This window comes from Anguilla anguilla, chromosome 3 (genome assembly GCF_013347855.1).
Source record: "Anguilla anguilla isolate fAngAng1 chromosome 3, fAngAng1.pri, whole genome shotgun sequence".
In the NCBI taxonomy this organism is placed as follows: domain Eukaryota; kingdom Metazoa; phylum Chordata; class Actinopteri; order Anguilliformes; family Anguillidae; genus Anguilla; species Anguilla anguilla.
This window is the reverse complement of record NC_049203.1, coordinates 2,337,980-2,364,569: the sequence shown is the minus strand read 5'-3', so window position 1 is coordinate 2,364,569 and position 26,590 is coordinate 2,337,980. Positions and strand designations below refer to the sequence as shown.

The 26,590-nt window shown below is 42.8% G+C and overlaps 4 protein-coding genes, 1 long non-coding RNA gene and 4 other non-coding genes across 24 annotated transcripts in view; all 9 read left to right on the top strand.

The window, feature by feature from the left end:
• The window catches only part of LOC118222576 (collagen alpha-1(XXIII) chain-like), a 152,202-nt gene extending 149,721 nt beyond the window's left edge, over nucleotides 1–2,481 (top strand). For 11 of the 13 annotated variants that reach the window (XM_035408274.1, XM_035408270.1, XM_035408266.1 and 8 more), the window contains 2 exons: nucleotides 1–31; nucleotides 889–2,481. The exon at nucleotides 1–31 is cut by the window's left edge and continues 8 nt beyond it. In XM_035408274.1, the coding sequence (XP_035264165.1) occupies nucleotides 1–31; nucleotides 889–939 (82 nt within the window). In that variant the 3' untranslated portion in view covers nucleotides 940–2,481. Of the gene's footprint in view, nucleotides 32–388 lie in introns of all 13 variants that reach the window. The other 2 variants (XM_035408275.1, XM_035408268.1) reach the window with 1 other exon arrangement.
• A 1,172-nt stretch (nucleotides 2,482–3,653) lies between these two features.
• Nucleotides 3,654–7,491, top strand: LOC118222848. The gene is made up of 3 exons (XR_004764341.1): nucleotides 3,654–3,746; nucleotides 6,130–6,347; nucleotides 7,451–7,491. It is a non-coding gene; the product is annotated as an uncharacterized LOC118222848 (long non-coding RNA).
• Nucleotides 5,595–5,667, top strand: trnav-aac. Its single transcript has one exon. It is a non-coding gene; the product is annotated as a tRNA-Val (tRNA).
• Nucleotides 6,809–6,881, top strand: trnav-aac. The gene has a single exon. It is a non-coding gene; the product is annotated as a tRNA-Val (tRNA).
• On the top strand, nucleotides 7,109–7,181 carry trnav-aac. Its single transcript has one exon. It is a non-coding gene; the product is annotated as a tRNA-Val (tRNA).
• Nucleotides 7,328–7,400, top strand: trnav-cac. The gene has a single exon. It is a non-coding gene; the product is annotated as a tRNA-Val (tRNA).
• Nucleotides 7,492–9,350: 1,859 nt separating the features above from the next.
• LOC118222846 (receptor of activated protein C kinase 1-like) lies at nucleotides 9,351–14,322 on the top strand. The gene is made up of 8 exons (XM_035408741.1): nucleotides 9,351–9,578; nucleotides 10,531–10,702; nucleotides 10,855–11,002; nucleotides 11,662–11,757; nucleotides 12,102–12,212; nucleotides 13,256–13,396; nucleotides 13,777–13,887; nucleotides 14,204–14,322. Exons 1-8 carry the CDS (start codon nucleotides 9,470–9,472, stop codon nucleotides 14,267–14,269), a joined length of 954 nt encoding a protein of 317 aa, XP_035264632.1. The 5' UTR covers nucleotides 9,351–9,469; the 3' UTR covers nucleotides 14,270–14,322.
• An 858-nt stretch (nucleotides 14,323–15,180) lies between these two features.
• nme5 (NME/NM23 family member 5) lies at nucleotides 15,181–18,708 on the top strand. The gene is made up of 6 exons (XM_035408742.1): nucleotides 15,181–15,277; nucleotides 15,562–15,740; nucleotides 16,022–16,227; nucleotides 17,546–17,646; nucleotides 18,025–18,143; nucleotides 18,249–18,708. Exons 2-6 carry the CDS (start codon nucleotides 15,600–15,602, stop codon nucleotides 18,330–18,332), a joined length of 651 nt encoding a protein of 216 aa, XP_035264633.1. The 5' UTR covers nucleotides 15,181–15,277; nucleotides 15,562–15,599; the 3' UTR covers nucleotides 18,333–18,708.
• A 2,494-nt stretch (nucleotides 18,709–21,202) lies between these two features.
• Nucleotides 21,203–26,414, top strand: LOC118222845 (heterogeneous nuclear ribonucleoprotein A/B-like). 4 transcript variants are annotated; one of them, XM_035408738.1, is made up of 9 exons: nucleotides 21,203–21,515; nucleotides 22,372–22,786; nucleotides 23,175–23,343; nucleotides 23,467–23,625; nucleotides 23,977–24,132; nucleotides 24,412–24,505; nucleotides 24,601–24,765; nucleotides 24,863–24,948; nucleotides 25,638–26,414. In XM_035408738.1, the coding sequence occupies exons 2-8, from the start codon at nucleotides 22,395–22,397 to the stop codon at nucleotides 24,931–24,933; spliced, it is 1,206 nt and encodes a 401-aa protein (XP_035264629.1). In that variant the 5' UTR covers nucleotides 21,203–21,515; nucleotides 22,372–22,394; the 3' UTR covers nucleotides 24,934–24,948; nucleotides 25,638–26,414. The 4 variants fall into 4 exon arrangements, with proteins under 4 accessions (XP_035264629.1, XP_035264630.1, XP_035264628.1 ...); XM_035408739.1 differs by lacking the exon at nucleotides 21,203–21,515 and adding an exon at nucleotides 21,696–21,847 and having other exon boundaries at nucleotides 23,977–24,108; XM_035408737.1 differs by lacking the exon at nucleotides 21,203–21,515 and adding an exon at nucleotides 21,696–21,847.
• The last annotated feature ends 176 nt before the right edge of the window (nucleotides 26,415–26,590 follow it).

The window sequence follows — 26,590 nt, the reverse complement described above, 5'->3', positions numbered from 1 at the left end:
CGGCCTACCCATACCGGGATGCTGGCACAAGGTTCGTATGACAGCTGTTCGACAAATCAAATGAATACTGGAATAGTGGGTGATTGGATGGATGGAAGCATATATTAATTAATTAATGCATGCCCTCTTAGGCCTGTCAAGGGTGATTTGTCTTGAGAGCATAACCTGATAAAGTTACCTGCAGAAAAGTGACTAAAATGCTATTTTCATTGCAACCCTCAGTACCTTTAATGTGAGCATACTGTGAAGTTTGGGTTGATTGAAGCCTAGAAGCAATAGAGAGAGAACAATAGGCTCAGAGATGATTATTTTTCTTACTGCGCAAATGGTGACTAGTATTTGTTGTGCAATTGACCTGTGTCTAATCTTGCCTGTTACTCTCTTGCAGTGATTACTAACATGAAGCATGGGCATCTGTACATATTGATATGGTATATTTTGCAACTGAATTTTTTTTTTCTTTTAAAACATTTTTAAGGACACTTTTATATAATATATTGAGCTTTTTTTAATAATGGACATTATAATTGTTTGTCTATTACCACAACTGTGTTTTTTAAAGGCATTTTGTAGTATTAATAAATGATGAATTGGAAGGATGGAACATTTTTTTCTTTTTTCTGTTTCTTCTTTTTTGGCTGCGTAAAAGTGGAGGGGAAATTATGTCAATGAAGCGCCCTATGGACTTAACCCTGACATCAGGGAGACGAGTTGCTGCTATGGTGACGATCAGTAGTGCAGTTCAGTTCTAACGTTACTAACGGACTGGCTGGTTTGTATACCGACGGGACTGCTGCATGGGAGCGCGCGGCCGTTCCATGGACGATGCGGGCGGACTTTGAATCTGTGTTGCCATTCCTCTTTCCACTCTTTTTTTTATTTCGAAAGGGCGAGCCGGTGTGGCAGATACGAAAGCGAAAGCGCCTCTCCCAGCCATGAAGGGAGAGAGAGACACGCGGAGTTCTCAGAGGCTGCGCGCGCTGTATAAATTATGGAACAAGTCCGTGACTCACCGTCGAGGACTGCACAGTCTGCGGTGCGGAGTTTTACCAGCAGGGGGAGCTGCAGGGATCACGCATCAAGACTGCCTTGGAAACAGAAGTGCACCCCCGTCGCCTGGTGTTCTTCAAGGAGCTACCTTCCCGATAGAAGGGCAATTGTAACTCCGAAAAATACTATATTCCCCCTCCTTATATGCTGAAAAAATATTTTCCTTACATTGTTAATGGTCGTTTTGATTGACTTACATTGATATGTTGTTGAATTTTTTGTTGGTTTTTTCCCTAACCTATCTGGTTATAGAGAAAAAGTTCCCTTCCAAATGAAACAATCCATGTTGTTTTAGTTGTTTGCCATGTTGCTAAATGAAACTGCTGGGTAATTGATTGTTGGTGAAGTGTTAAGAAAGTGACTTTAGCATGGACTTCCGAAAGAGAGAAAAAATCCTTTCATTTAAACATCACACAGGCCATCTGTTTGAAGAACTGATGCATTTGTGTTTCTTATATCTTATACTACTGAAATGTAGTGATGACTTTGATGTGCTTCAGTTACTCATTTACATTTGCATTCCTGTGCATGGATGTCTTTGTATGAAATACACACAGGTATACAGTAAATAATATGTATTTGTTTTAAATTGAGCAGAAAGGAAATTGTCAAGTAATCATGTAGATGGCTTGTGTTGCTTTCTACAGGCATCCACATGACTGAACGTGTAAGTTAGTTTTGTGATGGACTGAAATGTGTTATCTAGCACGATAAAGAAGCGACTTACAGTATTGTTAAAGTTTTTGGACTTTTGTAGCTTTTTTAAGTTATATATTTCTGTGTGTCAGTTTCTCATTCTGAGGTATCAGTATGTTTTTTTTCTGCTTTTGAAAACTTATTTTTCCAAGGTCTATATTTTAGCTTTTGCTGCTGAAGGATGAATATTCTTATCAAGATAAGATGTTTATGTCAATGGGATATGTGTCACTGTTTTGGAGAAGATTTGACCTGAGAGATATGGTCTACTAAACAATGTTAGACCACTGATATCGACGTCAGATTGATTTAACGGTGATGATTGCTATTGATTGTTTTTATTTTTTTATTGAGATACAGGCCTGTGCTACGTGTGTTCCGTGTTTCTTTTTTTAACATGTGAGGTGCTGCTCCAAAGGTCAAAGGTCAGAGGTGAGAGTGCAACTGGCTGCACTGTAACTTTGATTTTTCCGCACGTCTGAATTCCGGACGGCCTGGGTCCTCGCTGCCTCTTCTGTTGATCTGACGTTTCTGTTCCAGGGTGAACCAGCCGAAACAGATCCCCTGTACCTCGCATGCGCACCCCTGCCACCGCACTCAAGCCCAACTCCCCCTTGCCCCTTACCCACCTCCCAGTTAACGCACATGCATACACACGCATAAACACACACCAACACACTCTGTCACTCGCGCCCACTTCTTTACTCACACACATACATGTGCACACACACACCTGCACACACACTCTCTCTCTCACACACACGCATATATATATACACTTACTCACTCTCTCTCACATATACATACACCTACACACAAATGTGCACACACACACACACAGATTTGCTCAGACAAACACACACATTTTTTTTTGGTAGGCATGGGGTACTCACCAGTGTATTTAACCAGTGTCAATAAGCTTTCTGCTTCAGTATAACACAGGAATACTCTGAGTTGGCCTTCAATGCCAGTAGTGCTGCTGGTTTTCTTTTCTACCTGATAGTTAATTGATTGATTAATACCACTGATTGGCCAGAGATTTAACTCACCTGGTGTCCCAGGTGTATATCAGTCCTGGTTAGAAGGGAAGAATGAAAACCAGCAGTACTACTGGCCTTGGGGGTCAGATTTGGGTACCCCTGATCTAGAGCTTTTTACCACATGCTAAATACACGTTTTCTTTATATGATACATATATTAGAGCTCCATACATCATTGGATCAATTCTATGTTTTTTACTCGTGTGCCATATTTCATATTTTAATTTTTACTTTCAAATTTGTTCAGTTATTGTACGGCGTCAATGAATTTATGAGACAGACCCCAAAACCCTCTGGCCTCAAATGTTTTCTTTTTTTGTCCATTGTGTTGAAGTGGTCTCTCATTGAGGGTCCCACTCATTTTATCTGTCCTAAGGATTTCCTGGGGTTTGTCTTTCAAACACACTCCGTACTGTCTGAAATTACTTCTCCAGCTAACTTCTCTTATTTGGGTTTATTAGGTTTGTGTTCTTGATTACTTTGCAGTGTTTTTGTACTTTAAGTTTCACAGTATTGTATTTTTTTTGTTTTGTTTTGTGCTTGTATTTTGCTGTGTGTTCGGTAGTAAAAGAGTTTCAGCTATTTTTGTTACTTTCTCTTTTTTCAAAAGAAGTGCATTTTGGTAAATTAAACATATAATCAGAAATAAACAATTTTTCAAAACCATATGTGATGAATTTTTGTTGTTGCTTATTTCCAGGTATAGTCGCAAGATTGAACTACATATATAGTTATATATAGTTTGGAGGGGGGGGGGGGGGCTGCGACTATAGATCGCTCTCCATCAGTTCGTTCATTCGTCACGCTGTCGTATTGCGTGTCCGCCACAAGGTGGCGAGAAAGCCATTATAATATAGAACTGTCAATCAAATAGTCGCGGTTTGTCCTAGCTAGCTACATCTAGCAAGTAGGCCTGTCGTTTTCAGTTCTGCATCTCGGTTACACGTGTAGCAGGTTCCGGTAAGTTATTTATCTTTTATTTTTTATTTCTTTTTTTAACAGATTTATATAGTTTGGGTGTAGTAGGGGTGTAATGCGCCAGTCCAGAAGACACGTAGCGTCGCTAGCTACATCGTACTGGTCGTCTTCATCGATGGCTTGTATTAAAGCTAACTGTTTGTTCAACATTAACTTTGCGAACTTCATTAGATAGCTACCAGCATGGTTAACTATCATAAATACACTTGCTTATTGAAACAATATGTGGTGTGCAGGGCAGATTTAAACTAACCCGTTATAAATTAACATATCAGTACCTGAACAATTTGCTATTAGCTAGCTAGTTAGCAAACGTTAGCTAATTGAATACCCAATGCAACATGCCCTTGGCTTGGGTAAAGACTATGCATTTTAGTGCTCATGTGTTCTACGCTACGTTTTCAACTCCTGAACATTTTTAATTTTATTACAACGTTTTCCTGGTAAAAACAAGCAAACGCCACCATCCTCTTAACCAGCAGGTCGACAACACGTTTCATTTTAATTAGGCTTATTTGATGAGAAAGCGAGTAGCTAAGTTAGACCAGCCATCTTCGTTGATGCAGCAGCCCCAGTGAAGTGAATTTCTTATACTTTGCTAAAAATATATATTATGAGAGCACCAGACCAGTGGTAACTATTATTATTATTATTATTATTATTATTAATAATAATAATTATTATTATTATTATTATTAATATTATTAATAATAATAATAATAATAATAATAATAATATTATTATTATATGTTATGGGAATATGTCTTTAGAATTTGTGCTTTTGTTCTTGGTTGCCATAGTGAACTTGCACTTGTGAATCTTACAAGCTGGTCTGGGAATGTTGTCGGTCTGGCTCATGTCAATCAGGGCCCTGTATCGCTTTCTTCTGCTCAGTCTTCTCACAACTGTCGTGGGGGGGGGGGGACTCGGGTTTATTACCTCTGTATGGACATGAGAATGCACGTTGAGTCAGACCTCTGCACTAACATTTTTTCCAAGGAGCGTACGTGCTCCGAAGTGCTGAAATTTAGGAGCACACTAATGCATTCCGATCAGTAGACGTGCTCCTAGATAATTTTTCTGGTTAGCACACGCATCAATTTTCAGGAGTAAGTGCTCCTAAAATGGGAGCACAGTAGAGCCCTGTGAATACAGTTGAGCCGTGCGTTTGCAGTGCGTCGGTTTGACGTTCTCATTCGCGTTCGTGTGCTTATGTATGTGCGTGTTTCCGGCCTAAGAGTATATTCTGGTTACTGCAGCTTTCTGTGTGGCTGATGAGACAGACATTAGCTGGAATATTTATGATGGACACCTTCACGTTCAAAGGACCTGAAGCACCAAGACCGTTTACGCATCGAGGTGTGCTCACAACAGTGAACGGTCCGTTTGATCCTTAACATTACCCTCTGACCTAGCCTATGCTTACTGTGTGAACTGTGTTCATGGCTGTGAAGAACTGTTACACAATGAGCATTGTACTTTATCGGTCCTGCGTTTCGTAGGTTTGTTCCAATGACCTTTGGTATGCACTTATTGTACGTCGCTTTGGGTGAGTGTGTCTGCCAAATAAATGGAATGGAATTTGATCCTTGCCCCCTTTGAATTCCTGGCCCCTGTTACTCTTCAGGGCAAGATCCTTCTCCGGGGGCTTACTCAACAGGACACCGCTTCCTGAGTTTCTGCGAAAAAGCGGTGTTTCAACTACCTACTCCAAATTAGCCTACTGTTTAAACATTAAATGCTTGGCTGCATCATTGGTGGAGCACATCACGTTTACTACTTGCTTGTTTATTTACCTGTGGATGGTACAGAAAGTAGTCTCACATCAAGGTTTCCGTAGTGTAGTGGTTATCACGTTCGCCTAACACGCGAAAGGTCCCCGGTTCGAGACCGGGCGGAAACATGTTTTAAGCCTTAGCTGCGTGTAAATTCAAGTCCACTACTTTAGTACCTAAGGGTAACTTCATCTAACTGCTTTGCTTCATGCTTCACAGTCTTCTTGGGGAAGAATGAGATTAAAGTCAGTCGTCATAACTATCCAGATGAGTATATTCTGGTCATACTGGTTTTAACTGCCAAACTTGAGGTTCAGTTATTACCCCCAGGACCTCTTACCCCCAGGAATTTTGATGGACACTAGATAAGAAATCTGAAATTTGTACATCACTTTGGATAAAAGCATCTGCTAAATAAATGTCATGTAATGTAATGTAAAGCACACTTCAAGTTCATGCAACAAATTCTAGATAATCAGCATGCAAAGCCACTGTTGTGTGGTACAGGAGGACTGCTGAGATGTACTACGCTTCTTGTGGTTTGACGAACGACAGCAATCTGGACCATGAAGTGGTTTATTTCCACACAGGAGTTAATGCATTCGGGAACAGACCCTCTCCATCAGTTGCAACCTGTGGCCTCAAGAGGGCGGCAAAGGACCAGGAAAAGAAATATGCCCGCGATGCACGGCAGCTGGTGAAAAGAGCCTTCTATGTTGATGGCGCACTCCGGTTATTGCCCGCCAGAACTGAAGCCATGGATGTACTGAGGCGCATACAATGAGATTTTGGCTGCTTCCAACCGAAGGTAACACAAAATGGCCTGAAAACCGTACTGACGTCATGAATGCCTTTCCTGCAGAGGACAGAGCCAAGGAAATGAAAGATTTGGATCGTTCTGTTGATGATCTTTGGATGAGTGTGTCTGCCAGATAAATGTAATGGAATTTGATCCTTTAGAATTCCCGGCCCCTGTTACCCTTCAGGGCAAGATCATTCCCCGGGGGCTAACTCAGAGCGGGACACCATTTCCTGAGATTCTGCGAAAAACAATGTTTTAACGACCTACTCCAAATTAGCCTACTGTTTATCCATTAAAAGCTTGGCTTAACTTAACTAAAAGCTTGGCTTAACTTCATACTACCAATGTTAGTTGTCAAGTAATTGTCGCCCACCCAGCAAAATCAGAGATGGTGACACTGCATCATTGGTGGAGAACATCATGTTTACTATTTGCTTGTTTATGTAGTTAAGTAGTTTCATGTCAAGGTTTCCGTAGTGTAGTGGTTATCACGTTCGCCTAACACGCGAAAGGTCCCCGGTTCGAGACCGGGCGGAAACATGTTTTAAGCTTTAGCTGTGTGTCAATTCAAGTCCACTACTTTAGTACCTAAGGGTAACTTCTTCTAACTGCTTTGCTTCATGCTTGACAGTCTTCTTAGGAAAGAATGAGATTAAAGCCAGTGGTCATAACTATCTATAAGATTATATTCTGGTCATACTGGATTTAACTGCCAAACTTGAGGTTCAGTTATTACCCCCCAGGACCTTGTGTGCTGAGTCATCAAGGTTTCCGTAGTGTAGTGGTTATCACGTTCGCCTAACACGCGAAAGGTCCCCGGTTCGAAACCGGGCGGAAACACATTTTTGTCCTTCTCCCCCCCACACACACACACACACACTCTCACACTTGAATACACACTCTCTCTCACATACAGTGTTCATTGTGGTTTTAACTGCTGAGCTTGAGGTCCATATTCATAATATTTTGTGTATGTTTTCATCAAGGTTTCCGTAGTGTAGTGGTTATCACGTTCGCCTCACACGCGAAAGGTCCCCGGTTCGAAACCGGGCGGAAACATGTTTTTGTCACTCAGGTCAGTGTGTTGTGTGTGTGTCTGTGTGTTTCAGGTTCATGCAGTACTACCAGGACCCTGTGTGCGTTGCTCAGGACCATGTTTTTGTTACTCATGTCAGTGTGTTGTGGGTGTGTGTGTGTGTGTGTGTTTCAGGTTCATGCAGTACTACCAGGACCCTGTGTGCGTTGCTCAGGACCCTGTGTGCATTGCTCAGGACCAGCAGGGTTTCCGAGTGTAGTGGTTGGTTGTCACGTTCGCCTCACACACGAAAGGTCCCCGGTCGAAACCGGGCGGAAACATGTTTTAGTTACTCATGCCTAGGTGGTGTGTGTGTTGTGTGTGTGTGTGTGTGTTTCCCATTCAGGCATGAAACATGTTTTAAGTCTTAGCTGTGTGTAAATTCAAGTCACAGTCTTCTTGGGAAAGAATGACATTAAAGGCAGTCATCATAACTATCCAGATGAGTATTACATTACATTACATTACATTATAGGCATTTAGCTGACGCTCTTATCCAGAGCGACTTACAACAGTGTACAGAGTATATTCTGGTCATACTGGTTTTAACTGCCTAACTTGAGGTCCACTTATCACCCCTAGGATCTTGTGGGCACTGTTGTGTGACGTCAAGGTTTCTGTTTATAATCGATTAATTTTTTCACAGAATTGTCTCAAATCCTGCTTCTCTTTTTTTTTAAGGTTTAATAGTAACATGATATTTCTTCTTCTGCTCCATTGTATTATGGTGAGCATCAGGAAATCCTATGGAAGGAACTGTGTACATAGCTTTACAAATTATAACATAGAACATTATGAAAGTATTTACATCAGATCAATTATTATAACAGTACAAATAAGATTACAACATTATATATTACAATTCTTAATAAACTTATAAACACAACAACAGCCAAAAAGTATAAATGTACAACTGGCACACATGCAGTCGGACTCCCTGCAGTCACATGCTGCCACAGCTGCTGGGTCTCCTGAAGCTCCTCGGAGCTTGGGTGTTAAGAGAAGTACTGGCATTGGTCTGCTTTTGCCAAGTACTTTATGGGCCTCTTCTGAAGCACAAATTATATTTTTCAAACAATTGTATTAATAAAACAGTTCATATGTGGTTAAAGCACAGCTATCAGCTCTCAGCTTAACTAAGATTATTGTAATACATTTTTGTTTCACACTGTAGAAGTAACAGCACTTTCTGTATATACATACATATTTTCAGCATGTAATAATGTTCAGGACAAATGGTTTCACATGTTCGAAACTGGGCGGAAACATGCTTTTCAGTCTTAGCATCCATAAATCAGGGCTTTTCAACTCCAGGTGCTGTGGGCTAGTGTCTGCAGGTATTTACTCAAACCATGCACAACACCACCTGTGGTGAAATAATGACTAAAATCCAGTGGTGTGGTGCAATTGTTGGGGGGAGCAAACTTTTTGTTGAGGTGGTATTTGTGTCTAACTCCTAGGGGTTTTTTTTTTTTTTTTTTTTTAAAGATATTGGAAAGTTGTAGGTCTGAGGCTGTGCTGATCATATTGATAAGTAATGTTAGACATGATTACAATGTGGATAAGTGTTACTGAATTCTATGCAAGGAATGCGGGTCAATAGACATAAAACATAACTGTTTGGCATAAAGTGTTTTGGATGACAAAAACATATTTCATAGTTCAGTGAAAATGTTTTAATTAGTATTCCTTGTAGTTTTGGTTTCACCATAGTGGAATATATGCTGTTTGAGATTTTTTAAAAACTAAGTATATTTATCATAAAATAAAACACAAATCTTCACTAGTTATATTGCCGACATTTCATCTACAACGCCACAGAAGACCATGAACAAGCTCAGGTCGGTGCACAGAGGAGACAGATCTGATCTGCCCTCGAATTATTTTTCCCAGCATGCTGCTGCACGTTGACCCCCGCCGCTCTTTTATTTCTGTTTCCGGGTCACGTCTCCCTCTTTTCCTGTGCCTGATTGCGAGAGGAACAGGGCGTCTGTGGCCCTCCGTCTTAATCCGACTCCATCCTCACTTAAAGGCACCATTTACCTTCCTCAAAATGACCGAGCAGATGACTTTGAGGGGGACCCTGAAGGGCCATAATGGTTGGGTCACCCAGATCGCCACGACCCCTCAATTTCCCGATATGATTCTGTCTGCCTCAAGAGGTAACCTGGCCGCCGCCATCATTGCGCCGGATACTCTCTCAGACTTTGTGGCTAGGGTTAGCTAGCATTGCCACTTATAAACTAGTCGCTTGCGTGACTACATTTAAGTATTCTTTGATGCATTTTTAAAGCCAGCATTGCTACGTGGTTTGTCGCTTGTAACCATTTCTATTCTGACTACGTAGCTTTGAGTACTGTGATTGGCTTGCTAACGTCAAATGCTTCTTGCTCGTCCATCCGATGTGGCGTAAGCACGTGTTATAATTAAGAATTTTTGAAATCTCTCGGAGACTGTATCGGTTCCACCGGTGTAATATCCGACTTAATATCCGGAATTACCGACTTCTGCAGTAGAGTTGTTACCCAGCGCTCTTGCAGTCTACTGTTGTCGAAGATTTTTATAGTGCGAAAAGGCCATGGCTCTGCCATTAAAAGGCAAAGTTAAACCAACAGAGGGAGCCTTGGTAACTGCAAAAATGGGTAGCAGGCTGGCCAAAATTCAAAACGAGGTGACGTTCTGATTAAGTACGTGTCAGTCAGTTTTCGGGAGCTTCTAGTTGTGTGTACTGGTCCGTGCTCTGGGCACTGGCCTGTACTGTGTGTACTGGCCTACGAGGTACCAGACCGTTTGCACGGTCGTTTGCCTTTCCGAACCCGGCTTTGCCGAATCGCGCGCAAGGCCGTCCCGGTGATTACAAAACTCACGGTCCTATCGCCTGAGCCCCCGGGCTCTGACGACAAGTCCTGCAATTATGATGGGAGGCCAAGCGCAGCGATGCGTTGGGTTAATCGTTTTTATTTAATCAGAGATGAGATGTGTGGTAGACCTGTCAGTGTTGGGGAGGGAATATTGCATTTAGTTATGTAGTATCATGACACTGCATGCACAGAACACCAGTAAAATCTGTGTCCTCTTGTCAACACGCTTGCGCGCCTGTCCCCGGGTGTGTAGACAGGTCTATCATCATGTGGAAGCTGACCCGCGACGAGACCAACTACGGAATCCCGCAGAAGGCGCTGCGAGGCCACTCCCACTTTGTCAGCGACGTGGTCATCTCCTCCGACGGCCAGTTCGCCCTGTCCGGGTCCTGGGACGGGACCCTTCGTCTGTGGGATCTGACCCAGTGAGTGGCGGGGGGGGTGAGAGGGAGCCCTGTAAAATTTGTGACTGGGGCACCCCCCTGCGGTTCGCTGAGGTGTCAGTTTAGTATTTGGAGGGCAGTGCAGGTTGATGGAGCTTCATTCCCCTGTTCTTATTTTTGGCACGTCCAAACAGGGGTGTCTCCACCCGGCAGTTTATCGGCCACAGCAAGGACGTCCTGAGCGTGGCCTTCTCCGCCGATAACCGCCAGATCGTGTCCGGCTCACGCGACAAGACCATCAAGCTGTGGAACACCCTGGGAGTCTGCAAGTACACCATCCAGGTGAGAGGACCACGCAAGGGCATTCTGGGAACTGTAGTTTCCTCAGTACATGGGGTGGAAGGGGTTGAAATGTATTATTTTTATTGCTATCGTGAAGGGATATTTTACACATGCTTTGTGTCTGTGTGCTGTAAAGCACTTTGTGCTGCAATCCATGTAGTAAAAGGTGCTGTGCAAGTACATTTATTATTGTGTACTGTGATTTTCTGCCTTAAAGACCATCTGCAGTCATTTTTCATCCGTATCAATATGTTTATTATCCCATAAAATAGATGATTGATTAGATTAAATTATGGACAGAAAATTTGTTTTTGATCCAAAACATCATTTTAAAACAAGAACTGAAGGTCTGACCTGGTTTGACTGTTTTGTGTTGACTATCAAAGTTCACTTCTGATTGACAGCCCAAGTTGGCCAAAGCCAAATCCTCCTGTAGTGGGCAATATAAGAAGGGGGGGAAAAAACATTAGAAATCTCAACTGAATAAAATGGTTTAAACTAGATTAACCTTTTTTTCTTTCTTTTTTTATTCTGATGGTGATTTTACTGTGGCTCTTTGAGAGTTCATATTTGTCATATGTGAAGGTAAATGTGCGAGTTAGGGTAAGAAGGAAGTGTAACCCACCTAACCTTTGACCTCCCCCCCGTGTGTTCCACAGGACGAGAGCCACTCTGAGTGGGTCTCCTGCGTGCGCTTCTCCCCGAACAGCAGCAACCCCATCATCGTGTCCTGCGGCTGGGACAAGATGGTGAAGGTACGAGCCCGTCCTCCCGCCGTCCGCGCCGCCGTTTGCCTTTCCGAACCCGGCTTTGCCGAAACGCGCGCCGCGCAAGGCCGTCCCGGTGATTACAAAACTCACGGTCCTATCGCCTGAGCCCCCGGGCTGTGACGACAAGTCCTGCAATTATGATGGGAGGCCAAGCGCGGCGCTGCGTTTGGTTAATTGTTTTTATTTAATCAGAGATGAGATGTTTGGTAGACCTGTCAGTGTGGGGGAGAGAATATTGCATTTAGTTATATAGTGTGTTCTGCATGCGCAGAACCCCAGTAGAATCTGTGTCCTCTTGTCAACATGTTTTCGGTCCTTTGTGCTCCTAGGTGTGGAATCTGGCCAACTGCAAGCTGAAGACCAATCACATTGGTCACACCGGATACCTGAACACAGTCACCGTCTCTCCTGACGGCTCCCTGTGTGCTTCCGGTGGCAAGGTATGCTGGGAAGGCGGGGGGAGGTCAATGGTCTGAGTTGCCAGGGCTCCTGTAGATTCAGTTTATGAAATGGTATTTGAAAACCACCACTGGGTCTGCAGATGAGTGAAGCTAGGATCAGATCGGTTTGGAATTGTGCAGATGCGTCCCTCGAGAAGTGTTGAATAATTATTTTTAAACATTGAGGTCGTGTCTGAAAAGGTGGTTTTTCAGTCTTGAAGACAGCCAGTGATTCTGCCTTCCTGATCAATAGGGGTAGGTCCTTCTTTCACTCCCAGGGACAGGCTTCCTCACCCTCCGTCCGCCCCCTCGAAAGCACTTTGTAAAACACTGGACTGGAGCACTGAAGCAAACTGATAGATCTGGTGCACACAGTCATTTTCTTTCAGGCCGGTGGTGTTTAATAGACAGGCAGGATAATGTGTGTGTGTTCTCTGCACACACACACACACACACACACTCCCGTCCACACTGACTTACAGAAGAGGGCATGCTGCGTGTGTGTGTGCAATGCTCTGTGCGACACATGAAACCATGATGAAACTATGCCGTCTGTGTCACTGTGATGATAAAGAGGCTGTTTCTGAGTGCAAACGCTGCCACACGCATCTCCTCTGTGTTCATGTCACAGTAGGTCAGTAGATTTTCCTAGAAGGTTCTTCTTGCCTATTCTGTTGCAAGCAGTAAGCAAGTTAATTAGCATTTACTATGTAGTCTGTTCTAGGATGCTGAATTCGCCCGGCGTTGCTTGCCGGTTTGTAAAAGAAGCCTTGTTATGAAAGGTGATTACTGATTGGCCCCACAGTCTGGTATCTGTTAAGGCTCTGTACCAGTGTGTGGATGGGCCCCACAGTCTGGTATCTGTTAAGGCTCTGTTCCAGTGTGTGGATGGGCCCCATGGTCTGGTATCTGTTAAGGCTCTGTTCCAGTGTGTGGATGGGCCCCACAGTCTGGTGTCTGTTAAGGCTCTGTTCCAGTGTGTGGATGGGCCCCACGGTCTGGTATCTGTTGAATGGGAACCTCACCTGGCCTCTCCTCCACAGGACGGACAGGCTATGCTGTGGGACCTGAACGAGGGGAAGCACCTGTACACCTTGGACAGCGGTGACATCATCAACGCCCTCTGCTTCAGCCCCAACCGTTACTGGCTGTGTGCCGCCACCGGGCCCAGCATCAAGATCTGGGTGAGAGAGGACAGCACAGCCCCATTACACCATACGCATGCATCTCCATGTGGCATTCACACGGGTGTACACATACACGCGCATTGTAGCAGCGGTGATGAAACTGACAATGCCATCTGAGTTCAAATGATGACAAAGAGGCTGTTTCTGAGCGCAGTCCCCTCTGAGAGGTTGAACCTAGATTGAACCATCCCCTACTGATCACTTAAAACACAAACTCTTTGCACATCCCTTCCACGTCCCATGTTTTGAAGTGGACAGTTCATCTTAATTTGTGTAGGTATATTGTGAAGATTGTATGTGTTTAAAAAAATGTGCAGCATTTCATTTTGTGTGTCTGTCACCCACTTTCCCCTCTCTCTCTTTCCCCTCTTCTCCAGGACCTGGAGGGTAAGATCATTGTTGACGAGCTGAGACAGGAAGTGATCAGCACTAACAGCAAGGCGGAGCCTCCACAGTGCACCTCACTGGCCTGGTCTGCTGACGGACAGGTAAGGTGGACCCACCCATGCTCTGCTATTGCTTATGGGTCACATGACTGCTGCGGCCATTGTGACATCAGAACTTTCTGTGATTGTAGTACCCATTCATAAAAAAAAATCCCTGAATTCCGCTTGGGATATGTCTTGCGAATATGAGGGGTATTTCATAGACATATTAGTTTAGTCATCTGCCAAAACTCCCAGAGAAAAGCATTTCAGTGCAGTGCTCCTGTGCATGCAGTAATGCAAGAATGTTCTGGTTTAGAGAAATGCCACTGTGTTAAAGGTTTTTATTTTTTATTTTGCTTGTTTGTTTTTTCTGCAGACGCTGTTTGCCGGCTACACTGACAACCTGATCAGAGTTTGGCAGGTCACCATTGGAACCCGATAAAGTCTTTTTTATAGGATCTATCAGTGTTGAATAATAAAAAACTTTAAAGAATACATTGGTTAATTGTCTTTTTGTTTGAACTCTTCAAAGTGCGGTGTAGGTAGTGAACGGTCTAACAGTGAAAAGTGTCAGCTAACTGCTCGTGTACTGGAGGAGAGCTTGTTTGTGTGCACTCAAGGTGCGCATAGTGGTTTCTTTGTTTAGCTGAGGCGTGAAAACAAAATGGAGGGAGAAAATATTGTCTTATATTGACAACTGTGTGAAGCTTTAAGATCCATTACACTACTCTTACAGCCTGAACAAACGTGGGAAAGATGAGAAATTATTTAAAACCATAGTGATTTTCTGTAAACCAATCATCTGATTGAATGTACTGTCATCTCCTCTCAATAACATGGCTGAACACAAAATAGAAGCCAGTAAGAGATTCTGCGAGAACATTTTCCCTCCATGACCACTGCTGATCTCTGAAACAGTTAACTTTATGCAGGCAAACCTGGCAACTTCAGAATGTGCACAAGTCTCATGCTTGTAAGAAATGAAGACCTTTAATATCTATCTTATAAACTTTGTGTCCCTGTTCAATGTACCGCTAGTTGAGTTGCCTCAAAATCATGTTTTTATTTGCCTGAATAAGAGCAAATATACCATCTGAATCATGGTCACAAGTGCTGTTCTCTGACCTCAAATGTTTAACCTAACCATACAGTTCAATAGGTTGAAGGTTGATTGATTGCATATTTTGTACAATTTTAATCATGTATTGATCTAATAATGCTTACTTGAGTGGTTTGGTGCATTTCTGAGGTGGAGATTAAACATCTTTCAATATGTGGGCTATTCAATACATTAGCCATTTCAAAGAGTTAGCGCGATCACGACATCTATCGGAAGGTGCTTATTTGGTGCATATAAGTTTTACCTAAAGGGCTTTCCGTAGATCTCAGCTTGTATCCAGGCAACGATGTCAACTCATACTTAAAATAGGTCTCCAAGAAGTAGGTTTCGGTAAGTAACTCGACTATTAACTTTTCAACCCTTTATTTTATTTATTTATTTATTTATTTCACTGAAATTTCCACGCTGCAAGAAAGAACGAATGTTGCCAGCCGACTATGAGTTTTAGTTGATTTAGCTACCGTTGGTTTGTCAGCTAACACGGCAGACTAAAACGAAGTTAGAGCTAGTCTAAGTAAAGCGAGCTATCTGGCTACATCTTTAGTTTTTTTAACGTTACTTGCCTATTAAGTAATTATAGTACGTTATAAATGAGCGTTTTATGTTTGTTTCAGCTTGACATTTGTATAACACGCGTTAGTATTACTGAACGATGGATGAGACGCCACTGCAACAGATGCCCCATCCTCACATCTATGTGGAAAGGACCTTGGCACTGATCAAACCGGACGCCGTTCACAAAGCAGACGAAATCGAGGACATCATTCTCCGATCGGGATTTACTATCCTGCAGGTCAGACCAATTTAACCGTACTTGTAATTGTACGAACGACTGCATTTAACTTGATGAATAGTAATTATTGAACTGTTTCTTAACAGAAAATGTAATGTCAAGGGTAAATACTTAACTCTTGAAGATCTGAGTTTACGCACACAGTTTATGTTTGTGTGGACTCTGAATCCCTAATTTTCATCAATCTCTTTATCGTTTATAAAGATAGACAAAGATACAGTGACACTGGGGAGATACAGTGTACAGTAGCATAACTGTCTTCCTGTCTTTTCATTTAACAGAAGCGGAAACTACAGTTGAGTCCGGAGCAGTGCAGTGACTTCTATGCAGAGCAGTACGGCAAACTGTTCTTCCCCAGCCTGACCGCGTTCATGAGCTCTGGACCAATCATGGCGCTAGTACTGGCCCGGGACAACTGCATCGCATCCTGGAAGGCCATGATTGGACCTGCCAACGTCTCCAAAGCCAGAGAGACACACCCACACTGGTATATAGATCCGTTAATAAACATCCATGCCACTGTAACTGCATTAATCAAACTCCCATGCTCAAAATGTTTGTCCAAAGACAAGATTGAAGATTCACATATTTTGGCAGACTGCATTTGTGGTCTTAATATACACTGATTTCATCTTTATCAGAGCACACCATGTTTGTACATTACATTTTTGGGGACATAGACACTGATCTTTCAATGTATGCACCTCGGTCTGGGCCAGCAGTGTATTGTAACGGTCGGGGTATCTAACCTGAATTGTTTCCGTAAATACACAGCCATATGAATTGATTGTTCATAAAAGAACGTAAACTGTGTAAGTTGCTCTGGACAAGAGCGTCTGCTAAATGCCGTGAATGTGACATGTAGTCTGAAGTCTTACTTGACAGCGCACCACAGTGTGTTTCTTTTAAAAACTTTTACAGTCTGTGAAAAATGTAGTCTCAATAGAGTTTTCTCAGAAACAAGTCCTACCCAACAGACCTGAGAGACACACACAGCCGGTAGGATGACACGGTGCATTCGTTCGTCCAGCTGATGCGTGTGCATGTGCGTGTGCATGCGTGTGTGTGTGTGTGTGTGTATGCATATGCGTGCGTGTGTGTATGTGTGCATGTGTGTGCGTATGTGTATACGTGTATGTGTGTGTATGCATATGCGTTCTTGTGTGTATGTGTATATGCATGTGTGTGTGCGTGTGCGTGTGTGTGTGTGTGTATGTGTATACGTGTATGTGTGTGTATGCATGTGCGTGTGCGTGTGCGTGTGTGCGTGTATGTGTGTGTGTGCGTGCATGTGTGTGCGTATGTGTATACGTGTGTGTGTGTATGCATATGCGTGCTTGTGTGTATGTGTATATGCATGTGTGTGTGTGTGTGTATGTGTATACGTGTATGTGTGTGTATGCATATGCGTGTGTGTGTGTGCGTGTGTGTGTGTGCGTGTGTGTGTGTGCGTGTGCGTGTGTGTGTGTGCGTGTGTGTGTATGCATATGCGTGTGTGTGTGTGCGTGTGTGTGTGTGCGTGTGTGTGCGTGTGCGTGTGCGTGTGTGTCTGTGCGTGTGCGTGTGTGTGTGTGCGTGTGTGTGTGTGCGTGTGTGTGTGTGCGTGTGTGTGTGTGCGTGTGCGTGTGTGTCTGTGCGTGTGTGTGTGCGTATGCGTATGCGTGTGTGTGCGTATGTGTATATGCGTGTGCGTATGTGTGTGTGCGTGTGCGTGTGTGTGCGTATGTGTATACGTGTATGTGTGTGTATGCATATGCGTGTGCGTGTGTGTGTGTGTGTGTGTGTGTGTTGGTCTCTTGCTGCAGCCTCCGGGCCAGATATGGCACCTCAGACCTGCGGAACGCTGTGCACGGCAGCGAGAGCTTCTCTGCCATGGAGAGGGAGATAAAATTCATGTTTCCCAGCTGTGAGTACAGTACACTAAAATAAAAATTTAAAAAAGTTTCTTTCTATTAAAATATGAAAACAAACTTATGTGTTATAAGTTCATGTTGATTTGTTTATATAATATTTACTTCCTAAAAATGATCAGATTCATGTATTATGTTTCAGTACTTTTAGCGGTTAAACATAAAACAACGCTTTTGTTTGATGCTTGATTTGCCGGTCCCAAGACCTATACGATGCACCAAGTTGGATGTAATTACATGCACGTTGATCACAGTCCCTAGACAGTATTTTAAATTGTATTTTCGTATTTAATGATTACATAAAGTGCCGAGTTTGTGAAGAGGCCTGTGTGAATGCGCAGTTTTCACTGTGCGATCCCTCTGCTTCCGCTCAGCTGTGATTGAGCCCATTCCTAAGGGCGAGTCAGCCAAAGACTACCTGAGCAGGTTTGTCAACCCCACGCTGCTAGCTGGCCTGACTGAGCTTTGCAAGTGGAAACCAGCAGACCCTTTCGTGAGTAACTTACCTTTTTTTTTACCTGGTTCAGATCTTATTCAGCCTGTGGATTCTAATTTAATCATGCATTTCCTTTTCGACTTTTCGCCCCTTCTACAAAAGACCTGGCTGGCGGGCTGGCTGGTAGAGAACAATCCCAACAAGCCTAAAGTGTCTGATGTTGGGACGACAGAAGAAACACAGTAGACTGGAAAGATCTGCAAAAACAGTAAGCCACACGTGAGAGCAACAGTTATATGAAGAGAGGATTCATTTTTAAATTATAAGGAATGGTTTCCAAAAAACCAAATAAAATATATTTTTCAAAAGTCTGCGATGCTATACTCAATGCAACAGGTGTCTTGCCTGTCAGATTTGTATTGTAATATGACTGTGCATTAACTGAAAGTACAGTATGTGTTACACTTGTGTTAGCCCCATAGGAAGAAAAGTGTACAAATAGCATTTTCTGCACGCCTTGTATGTGATGTGTTGTCCCGACAACAGGAGAGCTTAAAGGTCCAGGCAACTGAACTTTTAACCCAATTATAACCATTAAATTGTAATCAACACTATGAGATTATTGTGGCCTGTTCAGTAGACAAGGACAGAGTGGGCATGTATCCTCCGCTCATTAACATTCAGATCTCTAAAACGCGTCATATGCAAACCATCCCTCATCGCTAGCTAGGTTAGAGTAGTAACTGTACACTACCAGACAAAATGAGAGAAAGCAACATAAACTGGGCTTTACCATTGTATAGCTAAACCTGAAGATCATCCATCCATTATCTAGACCCACTTATCCTGAGCAGGGTCGCGGGGGGTGCTGGAGCCTATCCCAGCGTACATTGTGCGAGAGGCAGGAATACACCCTGGACAGACCGGCAATCTATCGCAGGGCACCTGAAGTTCATTCAGTGCATAATAACATTGTAACACTGAGCTATTGACTCTAACATTACACTCTATCAGAGTCTCAAACTCCAGTCATTACACCAGAATGAAGAAAGTCTTTGATTCCACATGTCTACGCTTGAAAGCTATTTAATTGTGGCTAGCTAACGGTAGTCCTACTTACCGATCCATGGCATTCTACGACAAGTTCCAGGAGAAAATTGGCACTGCAAATACTAACTGTACGGGTTATTGTAATATTGCAGTGTCAGTGGGGTACAGAAACAAAACCCATTTATTGTAGTTACATTACATAACAGGCATTTGGCAGACGCTCTTATCCACAGCGACGTACAACAAAGTGTATAACCAAAACCAGGAACAAGTGTGTTGAAAGCCCTAGAGGGAAGTACAGTGCCGGGAACGACCGCGTAGTTTAACGTGGAATTAGTTCGCTTCATTTTTGTGAAAAGAAAAAAGGATATTGCTTTCTGCGAAGGGTCACTGCTTAGGCATTTTCAACTTAGCTTGCCTTACCTGCACAAAAGTGGCAAGCGCATCATTTACATATTACATGTGGAAACGATCTCACTGGATTTACAGTTTTTGTTACATAACTAACACCCAGTTAACCCCGCCCACTGAAAACCTGGCGTTTGGCCAAGTGAGAAAGCTGATACAGGCTTTTTTTTTTTTTTTTTTTGCAAATTTTTTTCAAGAATCTTTTTAAAAAAATATCCCTTGGCCGTTTGAGAATGCAAACAAGTATTAAAACAAGACAACAGCAAAGAATTCACACATTTCAGTTTCTACCTTTAGGAATTGGTGCATTTACGAAAGCAGTGCAGCTTTTCAGGTTTACATTCATTGCACAGATTCTGTATATGGAGTTTAAAGGAAAGAGTTAAAGTCATATTTGCATTCACACAATTTGGTAGATGCTGTTATACTGTAGAAGCATCTATGAAATGGTGTGAATGTAAGAAGAGTGCTCTCAACTTCAGTATGACAAGATGGCTTCACATCAAATGTGAAGCTACTTTGACAAGGTAAAGTAAAGGTTCAGCTAGTAAAAAAGATTTATCATACAGGTGCTCTTGCATTTTAATGGCACTGATCAGGGAAGCTCCTCTGTATGTTTGTGTGTGTGTGTGTGTGTCTGGAAACGCTGTATTTTGCTGGAAAGGTGTTCCTGTGGAATACACAACAGAATTGTGGGGTCTCAAACTGACCAAATGGCCTGGCAGAGGTTAATAATAGACTGAGGACACTGGGAAGACTTGACAACTGGCCTATAACACAGTGAGAACTGGAAGACTGAACAATTGTACTACAATAAGAATACTGAGAAGACTTCATGTTTGCGTTTTCTCATCACTATATTAACGATGATTTAATGTTCTTGTATAAGAGCGTGAAGGCACATTTTACACAGGACTATATGTGTTATATAAGATAGTTGTCTGGGGATGAGAAACCAGGGACGGAATTCAGTGTCGTAATCTAAATGGTAACAAACTAAATATGAATTTTAAATAAAACAAAATCGAGTACGAATACAATGCAGTGTAATAGTTTCATATTTTACATTAAAATATTTACATTTTTTAGGAATAACTTGAAAATCCAAGCAGCCTTATTGTTACTAATGCATGCAAATTATTTCCGACCTGTGTTGGAAGCCTTAAATGTATTTTCTTGGATATCATGCCTGTGAAAGTTTGTAAGTTACTGTAAACAGCCTCGAGATATATTTACACAAAACAAGAAGACACAACAAGGTGAACAATCAGTTTAATCATATTCAGTCAAGATAATTTTCGGGTGCACACAACTTGCGGCGCCATGTGGAATAGTTTAGTTAGTTGTAACTCTGTATACGAGAAAGTTGGTTTGCAGAAATGACCGAGAGCGGCGTGGGAACAGTACGTTCCTTTTCCCTCTTTCAGCCAGTAATGCGCATGTCCATTGTACAGGTTGTGCTCTTCCACATTTTTTTTTCAATTTAGCAAGGAAGCTAGGTTTCTCGGTTCTCAAAACGTACAGACTAGCATAATTTATTTGTTGAAAGCCAGGACATAGGTGACTTCACTCGGTACTGTATTTTAAAGTAATGTTTCTGTTTCTGCACTATAGTAGGATACTGTAAGACAACCGGTCATGGTTAAAACAATGTGTAGTTACATCTACATGCTACATCTCTGTCCGTCCGTATTCAATGAATAAGTTTGGATACAACTTAACAGCAAATAATGTCTTTCATAATGCAGAACATTGTCGTCTTCGGTGGGCTGAAAACGTACTTAAGGTAGCCCACACATCGCAAAAAGAACATAGTTGCCCGATACAGCTCACAAGTTCATCTTGTAGGCTAGAACTGAAAATGGGCGTGTAGCTAGTCTTGAAATCCCATGTGTAACATGGTAGTGGTAGCCATTTTCATTTGTAATACGTCCGGCCAGCAAGCCTACAAAAGAAACGACATATAAGGAGGTATGGGATGTTAACGTGCAAGATTTTTGGTCTAAAAATCTGAATTCAATTCGTTTATAAGATGACGGTTAATAGGCATTTAAATTTATAACGTAGTTATAAGGGATCCCAAACACTTTAAATAAAAACACAGTAAACCAAAGCGCTCTGTGGGCGGGTGCTTGGGGACGCAGTCCAATCGAAAGACATGGTCATAATGATTGACAATACCAAGTACCAAATCGAGACTTTCTTTATTAAAGCAGTGGTCTATCCGGTGGTATAAAGTCTGCCACGAGTTGGCATTGTAAGGGAGAATCCATCTTGGAGAGCGGTCTTCGATTGTTAGAGCAGTAAGCGGCTTTTTGCCTGTTTTGTCTTAAATATAATTGTAATTAATTAAGCAATTAATTGTTTCCGGAAGCCGTACGAACAATTCGGAATTATGCGCGGGCCTCCTTCACCGCGGTGATGTTTATCCATAATAGAACTTGCTTCGAACGCGGCCTTTCGGCCAGCTAGCTGGCTAAATTGGTTATTACGTAAGCGAGTTAGCTAGCTGGCTAACTTACATTGTTTAGTTAAGCAGTTTATACATGTCTGTGCAACTACGAGTATGCTTACGGAACAAAAGCAAACTGCTTTACGAAGCATCGTACACATCACATATGTAATTAATGCTCAAAACGTACCGATTTTGAGGCTCTAAGTGTGATTGCTTGTGGGCAAAATGGTGATAGCGATAGCGGCTAACGTTAGGTTACCATGCACAACAAGGCTAACGAGCTGGCTAGCATGTACATTTTAAAAAGAGTGGCCGTGCAGCTAGCTGAATCGTGCTCGTTTTTGGGTTCAACCCCGTTTTCTTTTGTTACAGATAAAGGGGTTCACAGTACCATCATGTCTGATACCGAGCAGCAATTCATGGAAACCTCCGAAAATGGCCACGAAGAGGAGGAGGACCTGAACGGAGCTGAGACTACGGAACAGACCGAAGCCGTTGCCGAGGAAGAAGAAGAAGAAGAAGCAGAAGATGCAGAAGAAGCAGAAGCGGAGGCAGATGCAGATGCAGATGTAGAGGCAGAGGCAGAGGCAGATGTAGAACCAGAGGCAGAGATAGAGGCAGAGGCAGGGACAGAAGAGGCCGAACCGGAGGGTGAGGGCGAGGGCGAGGGTGAGGGGGAAACAGAAGCCGAAGCCGAAGCGGAGGACGCGACGGCGGAGGGGGACTCGCAGAACGGTGCTGCGGAGGGAGGCCAGATCAACGCAAGCAAGAGCGAGGAAGATGCGGGGTAAGTACGCTGTAAAGTGCTAGTATTTGGGTTGAGGGGGGGAAACTCTCGCAACAGGAATGTTTCGGCGCATAGGATAAGAGCGGTTTATGTAACAGAGCTGTGCATGAAAGGTTTGCGGCCGGGGAATCGCCTTTGTTCTTGCCGTCTTTGTTGGCGCCATGTGCCGCTTGAATGGGGGGATGGGCGCTAGGGTTGTGGGTTTGCAACAGTTACCCCCCCCCCCCTATTTTAGTTTGACTGCTGTTAATATGGGTGTGCTTTTCCCAGTGTGTGCTTTTTTTCACCCGAACAAAGACAGCTTCGCATGGCGAACAAGTCGTGCACACGTTGTTTACCAGATCCTGTCGTTCAGGCGCGTCGTGTAATGTACCCCACCTCTTTTCAGGAAAATGTTTGTTGGTGGACTTAGCTGGGACACCAGTAAGAAGGATCTTAAAGACTACTTCTCAAAGTTCGGTGAAGTCACAGATTGCACCATAAAGATGGACCCCAACACCGGGAGGTCAAGAGGCTTTGGGTTTATTCTCTTCAAAGAGGCCGCCAGTGTAGAGAAGGTGAGTTCTCAATATTCCAGATTTGACTCTATACGTCAGCCGTACAGGATTGTGATTGTCAATAATTTAATAAGTTGACACTATGGCACCATTTTATTTAATTTTTGTTTTCTGTTTAATCAGGTACTCGAACAGAAGGAACACAGGCTAGACGGACGGCAAATTGACCCAAAGAAGGCTATGGCAATGAAAAAAGAACCAGTCAAGAAAATATTTGTAGGTGGTCTGAACCCTGAAACAACAGAGGAAAAAATCCGGGAGTATTTTGGAACCTTTGGAGAGGTCAGTCGCTCCTGCTGGATGTGTCTTTGGCATTGCATAGCTGCTATAGATTTACTGTATAATGTACACTCATCTGGACTGTATGTCTTCACATGCTGGTCTAATAAGAGTATTTTCTCAGATTCCGCATTACTTCAGTATAACCATTTAGGCCGACTAACTGCTGAAATGGGATCAGCTTGCAGAATGGGTCCTCTGCCTATATCTGGGTCCCTTTTTCAGATTGTGTGCAACTGCGCCCCATGCAGTTTAATCGCCTAATTTTCTGATCTCTGTTTGTATTTTACTGTGGAGTGACTTTTTAAAAAAACTGCGCCGAGATTTTCTAACCCTCGTTTGTGTGCGTTGCAGATTGAATCCATTGAGCTTCCAATGGACCCAAAAACAAACAAGAGGAGGGGGTTTGTCTTCATAACATTCAAAGAAGAATCTCCTGTCAAAAAAGTTCTTGAAAAGAAATACCATAACGTTAGTGGAAGCAAGGTAACAAACGGAAAAGATGGCCTTGTATGTATATTTTCATTTTTTCCCTTCATCATTGTGCTCTTTAGGTGTAATGCATAATATCCATTAGATAATGTGTTAGGTGTGTGTGTTTTAATGTGTTAGGTGTGTGTGTGTGTTTTAATGTGTTAGGTGTGTGTGTGTGTTTTAAAGTTAACTGATTGCATAGTTCCATTTGGTAGTTTTTACAGTTGCACGTTCTATTCGGTGTTTATTAAATTGCTTATTTCGGGAAGCTGCACGCGCTCTGTTCTGTCTAACGGTGCCGCCGCCTTCTTCCAGTGTGAGATAAAAATCGCCCAGCCCAAGGAGGTGTATCAGCAGCAGCAGTTTGGCGGCCGCGGAGGTGGCTACGGAAGAGGGAGGGGTCGTGGCAGTAAGTGTCCCGGTGCCCCCCTGGATGATTTTGGATCGGTTTTGGCGCTCGACCTGTGGCTGAACACGCCCCCCTTTTCTTTTTCTCCTCTCCAGGCCAGAACCAGAACTGGAACCAGGGCTACAACAATTACTGGAATCAGGGCTATGGTAACCAAGGCTACGGTTACGGTGGCCAGCAGGGATACGGCGGCTACGGCGGCTACGGAAACTACGACTACTCCGCGGGTTACTATGGCTACGGCGGCGGATACGACTACAGTGAGTGTGCTCTGCCGCCAGCCGTTTTACCTGCCAGTTGTTTTTAATTTTGTCTTTTTGCACAAAAGCACTCAGGCCTCTCTCTCTCATCCTGCAGACCAGGGCAATACAAGCTATGGGAAAACTCCGAGACGTGGAGGCCACCAGAGTAGCTACAAGCCATACTGATCACATGTAGTGCAGGTATGCATTTTGGCATCGTGTATGGTGGTATGATGTAGCTTAGCCGTTTCGCGCTTGTCAACGCTTTGGAAAGCGCCAAATTTCCCTCATGTCTGATCGTTCCAATCCGGATCGTGTTTTCCAGTTTTTTGGAGGAGGGGGGGGGGAGCGGAGTGGGGCGGGGCATCACGTGCAGTAATCTTTAAGAGAGATTCTGTTCCCATGTCACCAAGTCCAGTGTTTATTCTCCCATGCCCTTTGTTAAACTTGACTTGCCACACGAGCTCGGTGCTGTTTCGGCCGTAGGAAGTGCATATTTAAAAAAATAAATAAATAAAACGATAATTATAAAAAGGAAAAAAAAAAAAAAGCTGCATCTCTACAAACACTACTTGATCAATAAGGGTTGAGAAGATGGTGGGCCATGTTACGGCAGTGGGGCTTTGTGCTATTTGGGGAAATTAAAGTGCTTGTATGAAAGTTAGTTGCTCCTCTAAGCCCTGATTTCCCTCTCTTTCGAGGGATTCGTCACTAACAAGCATAATTAACCCTGTCTGATGCTTCTGGTCTTTCCACATGCTTATTAAACTTTTGCTTTTTCTTTTTTCTTTTCCTTTTTTTTCTTTCGTGCATTTTGTCAGCATTTGTTTTGCGTGCAAGCAGCTTGCAAAATGTTATTTAATTTCTCCTCCTCCTCCTCCTCTTTCAAGGACTAAAGTAATTAAGAGCAAGAGCCTGAGGTCCAGCTACATCGAACGCGGGGGTCTGACTATCCTTTGGAGTTGGCAGAATTAGACTCGTTGCCCCCATTTGTACAGATCAAGTGAGGATATGGGGAAGCAAATGTCACTTTTCCACTTTTTATTTTATATTGTTTTTTTTTTTGTGTCCATACACATTTCCAGAGATGGAAGTGTTATTTTTACTGTACTTTTTGGTACCTTTGAATCTAATGTATTGTAAGGTTGTATTTTACATGTCTACCACAGACGAGATCGGAGCAGCCAAGTGCTCTGGAAATAAAAACGATGAATTTTTTTTTCTTTATTTTTTTTTTCCTTTGGTGTTTCTAGACTTTTAGTTTTCATTTCCTTTTCTCCTTGTGCCGAGCGTCTGCAAGTTGCATGGCAACAGACCTGTGGGGACTGGGTAAGATTTAAAAAAAAAAAAAAAAAAAAATTAAAAAAAAAAAAAAAGGGATTAAGACTTAAATCAAAGATTTCACTGTACGCTTGTCAAGTGAATGTCAGCAGTCGACTAGTAGAGGGCAAATCAGCTTTCCCTTTTCTTTCCTTTTGGCTTTTAAGGAGTTTTACCAAAACTATTTTTAAATTTTTTTTGTCTGCAATTGAAAGTGGCTTTGATAGCGTTAAACTTATAACCGTCAGCTATGTGTATGCAGGAGGGCACCCCCCCTCTCTCTGGAAACTCATTCCTCTAGTGTCTTGGGCAAATTGTTAGAAATAAACTTTTTGGTTTATATTATACGTGTGGATCCTTTTTATTTATCAATACCCGTAATGGTTTTGTGGTTGTTACCAATTATGCCTTTTTGATAATGGCTCTTTTTTCCTTTTTTAAAAACCAGTGGTTACTGTGGGGTTTTAACAACTTGTTGCTACTTAAAGAGCCTGATTAGGCGTTGCTTTTAAAAGCAACGCAG